The 8630-nt window shown below is 48.5% G+C and overlaps 1 protein-coding gene across 4 annotated transcripts in view; it reads right to left on the reverse strand.

Moving 5' to 3' along the window:
• PRPF8 (pre-mRNA processing factor 8) overlaps window positions 1-8630 on the reverse strand; it is a 49397-nt gene that overhangs the window by 37731 nt on the left and 3036 nt on the right. The window contains exons 1-16 of one of the 4 annotated variants that reach the window (XM_006167549.2): window positions 8590-8626; window positions 8279-8397; window positions 7661-7829; window positions 5246-5410; window positions 4909-5127; window positions 4575-4787; window positions 4058-4183; window positions 3858-3963; window positions 2477-2667; window positions 2228-2347; window positions 1956-2145; window positions 1702-1821; window positions 1464-1598; window positions 712-841; window positions 384-580; window positions 47-253 (exon numbers count right to left, since the gene is read on the reverse strand). In XM_006167549.2, the coding sequence (XP_006167611.1) occupies window positions 47-253; window positions 384-580; window positions 712-841; window positions 1464-1598; window positions 1702-1821; window positions 1956-2145; window positions 2228-2347; window positions 2477-2667; window positions 3858-3963; window positions 4058-4183; window positions 4575-4787; window positions 4909-5127; window positions 5246-5410; window positions 7661-7829; window positions 8279-8378 (2388 nt within the window). In that variant the 5' untranslated portion in view covers window positions 8379-8397; window positions 8590-8626. Of the gene's footprint in view, window positions 1-46; window positions 254-383; window positions 581-711; window positions 842-1463; window positions 1599-1701; window positions 1822-1955; window positions 2146-2227; window positions 2348-2476; window positions 2668-3857; window positions 3964-4057; window positions 4184-4574; window positions 4788-4908; window positions 5128-5245; window positions 5411-7660; window positions 7830-8278; window positions 8398-8577; window positions 8627-8630 lie in introns of those variants that run through there. The other 3 variants (XM_027767912.1, XM_027767913.1, XM_006167550.2) reach the window with 3 other exon arrangements.

The raw sequence follows: 8630 nt of genomic DNA on the forward strand, positions 1-8630 counted from the left end.
CCCACCCCCTACCACCCACTCCTCACCCCTCATCCCTCTGCCCAACCTTCAGGTAGTTGTGCTGCCGTTCTTGTTCTGCCTTCAAATAGAGCCGGGTGAGACGGCCCAGGTTCTTTTTGCAAACAGTCTTGTCTACAGTAGCCCCACGGCGAATCCGTTCTCGGTTGTAGTGGGCGGTGTTGGTCCACCAATCAGCTTTGGCCTTCACATACCGTAGGATCATATTCTCTATGGGCGTCGGCAGCCCAGGGACCTGGAAGTGCAAAAGGCACAATGAGAAGGTGAGGCTGGGAGTCAGACAGTCCCCAAAGTGAGCCAGGAGTGGCAATTCTAAGTCAAAGAAGATGGATGTTCAGGTCTCCTTGGGGTGGGGAGACACCCACCTTCCAGGGAATATTGGCCTTCCAGCAGCGCCAGGCTTCACTGAGGTGCTGCAGGATTGTCCGGGCCTTGTTCTGTTTGATCCCCTCAGGCATCATGTCCAGAATGTCATGCATCACAGCCGCCCGAAGCTCCAGGTCAAAATGGGACTCAACACGCTGCTTTGTTACCGTCTTTGCCACCCCCTTAGAGTGTCGGCCTAGAAGTGATGAAAAACAAGGTTAAAGGTGACTAAGGCTCTCATATAAGAACAGGAGACAAAACAAAATCACATGTAATTTTCCCTTGAGGCAATGATGGGAAAAGTGGACAACAGGGTAAACCACTCACCTTCAAACTGCCGAGCCAGGAGGTTGCCCAGCCATCGCTCCAGCAAAGGAGTAATGCCACGCATGAAAAACAGCCAGACGCGCCAGCCTGCAGCCCAGAAGCCACAGCCAGGGCCCTTGCCGACAGGGCCCTATGATCCCAAGCACAAGTCAAGAGCACAAGTTAGTAATGTATTTAGAAAACAACAGAAAACTGGGCAGAGGTGGGGCAGGAGGAATGTACATATGGCAGAGAATAAAAAGGAAAAACTCCAGAACCTCAACATCTAAAAATAAGGATAAGGAGCCAGTAATTGGTATAATGGCTATGTCACTGGACTCCCATGTGGTTGACCACAGTTCGAGTCCTGGACCCAGTGGCTTAAACTCACGCCAGGCATGTGTGCCCAAAATCCCAAGAGGAGAATGGAGGAGAAGGGACTGGGGCATGACCATTCCCCCCTGGAGGGTGATTTCTCGCTTTCTGTCTCACTGTCTCTATCTTGCTGGTGAGTGCACGCGCCCTATATCAAAAACCTCTCAAATAAAAAAATAAATAAAGTAAGGATAAATGAAAAAATGTAAAGCAGGCACTAGAAACTAAGATTACCTATTCAGGCTTTAAATGTAGGTTTTGAGGGGAAGTGTTGAAATTCACAAGGGCAGGATAATAATGACATACTCATAGTCTCTCCCTAAGAAGGTCCCTGCAAAGAGCCCTGACTAAACATAAAAACAGCCTGAAGCAGTACATCGGTGAGGACAGGGTCTCACCGTGTTGAAGCGGTAGTAGATGAGATGCTTCAGGTCCTTGCACATGCGAATCTGCCGCATCAGCTTGTACTTGTACCGATACATGCCCGTCAGCTGTCCCACGTGGGCAAATATATACTGCAATCCATCTGCCAGCTGCAACACGACAGACCCATCAGACTCTGCTTCAGCTGGCTGTGTGAGCGCAACCTTCAGGCAGCCTCCCTGCCTGGGCCACAGCGGGGATACTGAGCCTCACCTGGAAGGCATCCACATTGCCCAGTCGATACTGCACATGGCTGTCCACCACCAGCTTAGTCAATCGCAGAACTTCCCGACACAGGTGGAAAGCATTCCCAAAACGAGATTTCTTCCTTTCCTGCAGACGACGCCAAGAACAGTAAGAACATGAATGGGGAATGGCCTTACCTGGACGTAGGGCTTCAGGGGCTACAGCAAAACTAGTCATCCATCCCTCAAGCCAAGGAGACCCATAAGGTCCAATGCGGGCACCTTAGTTGTGAGTGTCTTGACCGGCTTGAGGTTGAAGTTGTAGTCCAGGTGCAGATAATTGAGGTTTTTACGGTGAATGAGAAGGTTGAGCATGTTGTATCCCTGACGGCAAACCTGCAGCCCCACCTCTACCCAGTCCAATTTTGTGGACTGAAAGAATTTGGTGGCTTTGAAGGAGCGAAACAGGTACCTGGTATGGGAAGAAAGGAACGTAAGAGTTTGCGGATTATCTTTGGAACAAAAGAATTAGCAGGTGTCCATGGACATCTCACCTCTTCTTTTGTGCCTTAGGGGGTCGGTGCTTCAAGGCATTCAGCACATAGTACTTCAGCAGCTTCTGGTAGGAGACTCTCACCTTGACAGGCTGCCCAGCAGGGCAGTGCTCCCGATACCTGGGAAATCAGGTCCAGAGGTTGGCCCGCATCTTCTTCCAGCCACTTCAATGAAGGCTGCCCACCCACCTAGCTAGGCATCTTCTACACACGCATGATCGCACTCCCCGCCCCAGGTAGAAGCCTCACCAATTCTTGACAAGGGGTATGTCCAGGGCCCGGCGAGTGCGTCCAGAGCGTAGGTTAAAAGGCCGTGGAGCCCAGAGCAAGGCGATGCCATTGGCTGTGTTGTCTGTGTAGAGGGGTGTGTCCTTCAGGAAGGGCTCCACAAACTCTGGGAGCTCAAATTCCTCATCGTCGTCTGGCAACGGCTCCTGGCTCTAAAAGAGGAACACCCCAAGGGTTCAGCTCCCACTGAACTGGGCATAGACTTGGGACAAGAGGAAAATTCTCTGGGGCCAAGCACAGTGGCTACATCTGCCATGGAAACTGGGCTGCCTGACAAAAGAAGCTCTAAAGGGCCAGGGCAGAGGGGGCCAAGGGAGCAGAGAACAAGCCAGGGCCAACCAGGGAAGCAAGCATCACTCCTCACACTCCAACTGGCACACCACCAAAAGCCTCTCAAAGGAGCCCCAATACCACAGGAGGTAAACACTGCACTCGCCTCTTGCTCAAGTTCCAAAGACTGGGCTGCAGAAATCAGATCTGTTCATGTTAGGACCACAATCGAACACAGATGAACACTGAAAATATTACGCTAAGTATAAGCCAGTCACAAAAGATGACAGTGTATGAATCCATTTATATGAAATGTCCAGAACAACTAAAACTATAGATAGAAAGCATTAGAGATTAGTAGTTGCCTCAGGCAAAGGAAACTGAGGGGAGATGGGTTTCTTTCTTTGGCATGCTGAAAGTATTCTAAAATCCCCTGCTGAGATAGCTGCACAACTCTGAAAATAAACTAAAAACTACTAAATGGGTATGATATGCTAATTAAATCTCAATAAAAAGGTTAGAAAAAGAAAACACAATAGGAACAGGCAAGAATAGACTACACAGAGTCCAAGAGGAGTAACAAAAATGCCCACGTGGATAATTATAATAACCAAGGTTATACCAATAACCTGTTTGTTAATGTACTCTTGAGAGAGAGAGAGAATGACTGATTTTTGACAGGGTCTCCCCATATTGGGGTCCTCCTACCCCAGCCTCTCTGCTAGTGGGAAGTACTGGTATGTGCCACTGCACCTAATCTGAAAATTCTTTTTTTTCATTGCCAAACTGTATATGTGCTCACATGGGAGAGGAAGAGAAAGAGAAAGGGAGAAACCTCCCCCATGTGGCATGGTCACACCCTAATAATCCTTTTTCCTCCATTTCTCTATCCCATTGGGATTTGGGGCATGCATATACAAGCACCCAAACGGATAACTTGTTTTGAGCCAAATGCTGAACTCTCAAATTAGCTTACAGCTCAAGGGAAACACTTAACAGGATGGAAAACATGCCTCCCTCTAGCCAAGTGTTTTTTCTAGTAACACTCTGCCCAACTGTCCCTTCCTCTTACCTTGACCGAATGTCTATGAGATATTGGGTTGATCAAGGGATCAAAGTAGAAAGCTGGCAAATCAGGATCCTCGGTTTTGATGAACACAACATTAGGAGTGTGGTACCTAAAGTGAAAGGAGAGTTGGCCAAAGTCCTTCTGCCCTGGCCCAACTAAAATCCCACCTTGTGCTTCCCAAAGGTTATGGTCCCAGCTTTTACCAGGTGAGGTGGACGTGATGTGGGAGATTATTGTACAAGTAAGGAAAAGCAATCTTGTATTCAGTACGAATAGGCTGTCGGATGATGATCTTGTTAATATCATTGAACTCATTCCAGTCTTCATCCCTAGGGTACAAAATCGAGGATGAGCAGAGTAGTTGGGAAGTTACACCAGGATCTAAAGATCAAGATTAGATTTTACTGGGACCAGCAGTTAGCGTAATGGCTATGTCCCTGGACTCCCACAGTCGACTACGGTTTGTGTCCTGGACCTGGTGGCTTGGACTCACGCCGGGCGTGTGTGCATGCGTGCCCAAGATCCAGAGAGAAGAATGGAGGAAAAGGGATTGCGGCCGGCGTGGCCATCCCCCCTGGGGGGTGATTTCTCGCTTCCTATTTCTCTGTCTCTCTTTGTCTTTCTGGCACGCACCCTATAGCAAAAACCTTCCCCCAAAAAAAGAAAGATTAGATTTTATTAAACTCAAGGTGCCTAAAATCCCAACTCTTTCCAACTTACTGTAGGTTGATGTCTCGAACAAGAGGTTCAAATTTGGGACCTCCAGGAATAGCCATATTCAGTGCCTTGGAGGTAAAGAAGGCCTTCAGGTCAAACAAATAAAAGTAGTTGTCATCTACCAGGTCTGTCAGGAGCTGATTGGCCAAGCGGTAGAGAGTGGACATCATGGGCAGTGTGAACTGCCAGCGCTGGTAAGTGGAACCATTCACATACCTGGGGGAGAAGAGGACCCCACATCAAGTAGACAGCTACCCAAACCACACCATCCACTGCTCCCCCAGACTCCCGGATTTCTCCAACTCGCACAGGAGTGTTAACTCCACCCTTCACTCACTTCCTGCTGTCCCTCAATGGCTGGTGGTCATAGAACCAATCCAACACTGGGGCATCCTCCTCAGGATCCAGTTCTAGCTGAATGGCCTCCAATGGCTCGACATCTAGGATGTTGTCAGCATAGTCCAAGGGAGGCTCCTCATCATCAAAAGGGGGAAAACGCATCCTCTTAAAATGCCTCCTGTCTCTTTTTTCTCGTCGCATCATGATCCACATTGACCTGGAAGACAAAAATGTTACACGCTGGTTTCTACCAACTACCTCCCAATCACCACCATCACCACCACCACCCCACAGCACACAGCACACATCACACGCCTCATTTCAGCCCTTCTTACCCCCACTGGGAGATGTAGACAGGCTCAATGACCCAGGGAATCTCATTGACGAAGGAAATGGCCCCAGTAATGTGGTATAGCACAGGCACATCTCGAATCTGTTCCCAAGGCATGGGCATGTTCTCCAGGAGCTTGAGGACTGCATGCGGCATGTACTTTAGGGCTCTGCCACAGAAGAGAGAGATGATTACAAACGAGGTCTTCTGCTACCTGTCCCATCGTAGTACTGTGCTCCAAAGAAAATCAGGCCCTCCACGACCAGAACCCTGATTCCCCCACTCTACCTTCACCTTGTGCCACATTTCCTTTTTTTCGGTTTTTGCCATAGAGAGTGTACACTTGTTGGAGAAAGATAGAGAGTGAGAGAGTAAGAAATCCCTCTCCAGAGGCAATGGCCACACCATAATCCTTTCTCCTCCAGTCTCCTCTCATGATTTTGGGCACACACACACATATGCCCGGCATGCTTTTCAAGCTGCTGGGTCCATGATCCAGTATGCTCTGCAGGAACCCAGCACCATAACCACCATACCACCTGCTACCCCTGCCACTCTTCCTCTTAAACATCCCAGTCCTACAATACTGAGTATCAGTGTCTCTAAATCAACAGCTGTCCCTCTGGACAGTTGTTAGGATATCCTACATGTATTCCCTCTGGACTTTCCTAAATATAATAGTAAATTATTGTTCACATTTAAAAAATGTATTTAACTTTATTATTATTATTATTATTATTATTTTAATTTGTTATAGGGCTTGTGCACTCACGAGAGTGTGGAAAGTAAGAAAGCCACCAGGTCCAGGACTCAAACCACGGTGAGCCATGTGGGAATCTAGCACCTTAATTACTACGCCACCTTCTGGCCCCAACACCATCCTTTATTGTAACCAGTTGTCTAATGTCTGTCCTGCCAACAGACTGTATGCTCCAAAAAGGTGGAGAACATTACTGCCTATTCACTGATGTATCCCTAGCACACAGTGTCCATGATATGCACACACACACACACACACACATATATATATATATATATATACACACAATATATATATATACACACACGTATATACAAGTTTGTTCAAATTGTTATTTTTTTTGTTGTTATTACTATCTATTTATTTATTTTAATTTGACTAGAGAGAGAGAGAGAAAGGGGAAGTGAGAAAACAAACCACCAGGTCCAGACTCCAGCCATGTGGGAGTCCAGTGTCCTGACCACCATGCCACCTGCTGGTCCCCCAAAAATATAATTTTGAAATAAAACTTCCAGGGCTGTCTTGGACCAATTCATTAAATAGCTAACACTTCTGTGCTAAAACAAACAGGGATTTGCTAAGACATTTGTACCTATACTCTTTTTTAGGGGGGAGGTTTTTGCTATAGGGCACGTGCACTCGCCAGAAAGACAGAGAGGGACAGAGAGACAGAAAGCAAGAAATCACCCCCCCAGGGGGGATGGCCACATCACTATCCCTTCTCCTCCATTCTCCTCTCGGGATCTTGGGCATGCATGCACATGCGCCCAGCATGAGTTTAAGCCATCAGGTCCAGGACTTGAACCGTGGTCGACTACATGGGAGTCCAGCAACACAGCTATTATGCTAACTGCTGGTCCCTGTACCTATACTCTGAACAGCCTAGTGCAATAGAAAAACAAGAGGACAGAAACCTCAGGAATTAGGGAAACCTGCAGTTGGTGTAATGGCTGTTGTTGGACTCCCATGTAGTCGACCGCAGTTCGAGTCCTGGACCTGGTGGCTTAAATTCATGCCGGGTGTGCGTGTGTGTGTGCATGTGTGTGTGAAGATCCTGAGAGGAGAATGGAGGAGAAGGGGTTGCGGCGTGGCCATCCCCCCTGGGTGGTGGTGGTGATTTTTCGCTTTCTGTCTCTCTCTCTTGTCTTTCTGGCAAACATACGTACCTTATAACAAAAACCTCTCCAAAATTAAATAAATAAATAAAACTTAAAAAGAAACCTCAGGGACTGGGGCAAGCAGGTGGCATGGTGGTTAAAGGCGCTGGACTCCCACATGGCCAACTATGGTTCAGGTCCCAGACCTGGTGGCTTCCTTTCTCACTTTCCCTCTCTCCCTCTGACTCTCTCCAATTTTATTAGAGAGAGCTTCAAACCATTCAGTGATAGGGACATCGAATAATAGAATCAACAGGACAAATTAAAGCACCAGTCCCAGATTAAGAAGAGAGATGAGGGCAACAAACAGCATAACTGGAAAATCTGGAAATTACAGAATCCTAACTGTTTTCCCCTTTCTCTTCTAACCACCAAAATGAACTGTCAAAACACACATCCGTCTGAAAATGCTAGAACACCTATTCAAAATGCAAACTGTGAGGCAGAGAAAGCAGGAAAAGGGGCCAAACTCCAAAAGAAATGATGCCAACATGATGCTTACCCCAAGTAGACCCTTTTGTCATGGCGGAACTTCCTGTTGGTCATGTCTCCATGGTCCCGAATGATCTTCCTGACATGTTCTGGGGGCATGTCTTCCTTCTGAGCATCCACAAACCCAAACTTCCGCTTTTCTGCATAGCGCTTGGCCTGCAATTGCTGCCATTTTCGAGCTACAAAGGCATCTCAGTTTACAGGACTGCACATCCTTAGCTTGATCATTCCCACCTCTCACCCAAGGGTTTGCTCCAGTCAGGGAGTGTGAGGGGGGAGCCTGTATCCAGCAGGATGCCAACCCTCTTGCAATCTGTTTTATTTTCCCCTTCATAGCATTATCACTACCTACCACTTTCGTTACAGATCTTTTATTTTTATTATCTTCCTCACTGTCGTTTTAGCCTTACACGGGCAGCTTTCTGACCAACATTATTGTATCCCATTGGATCAGCCCCTACAGGTAAGTGGCACTTAAAATAACTTGATTCGGTTAGGAATGCAAATTGGATCTAACAACAGAGCTGAGACCTCAAAGGCTGCCAAAACAGAGAACAAATCCGCTTGCGCGCAAGCGCACACCCGCCCCAGCGCCCGCCCGCGCGCCGACCGCACAGCAGTTCCTCACCTTTCTCCTGCAGCTTCTCCTCTGACATGTAGTCCGGCAGCGGGGCTAGAGGGCCGGGGACCGGGTTACCCGGCCCTCGGTAAGGAAATACTCCGGCCATGTCCGGAGACTCTGGGACGCTGCAGCAGAGAAAAATTAATGAGCAGCGAGGTGCAGGCCCACAAGAGGCGCAGCAAGAACGCGTCCCGAGACCCCCGGCCTGCAGTCTCGCCGCGCTAACAATGCATCTGGCCCGGCCCAGCCCCGCTCAACCTCTCCGGCCGCCCAGCCGGATCCCGCCGCGCCTCCCGCAGCCCCACCTTGCCACGCACCCCACAGCCCCTCACACAGGAGGCCACTTTCCCCACCACGC

This window comes from Tupaia chinensis, unplaced genomic scaffold, assembly GCF_000334495.1.
Source record: "Tupaia chinensis unplaced genomic scaffold, TupChi_1.0 Scaffold144899_1, whole genome shotgun sequence".
Taxonomy (NCBI): domain Eukaryota; kingdom Metazoa; phylum Chordata; class Mammalia; order Scandentia; family Tupaiidae; genus Tupaia; species Tupaia belangeri.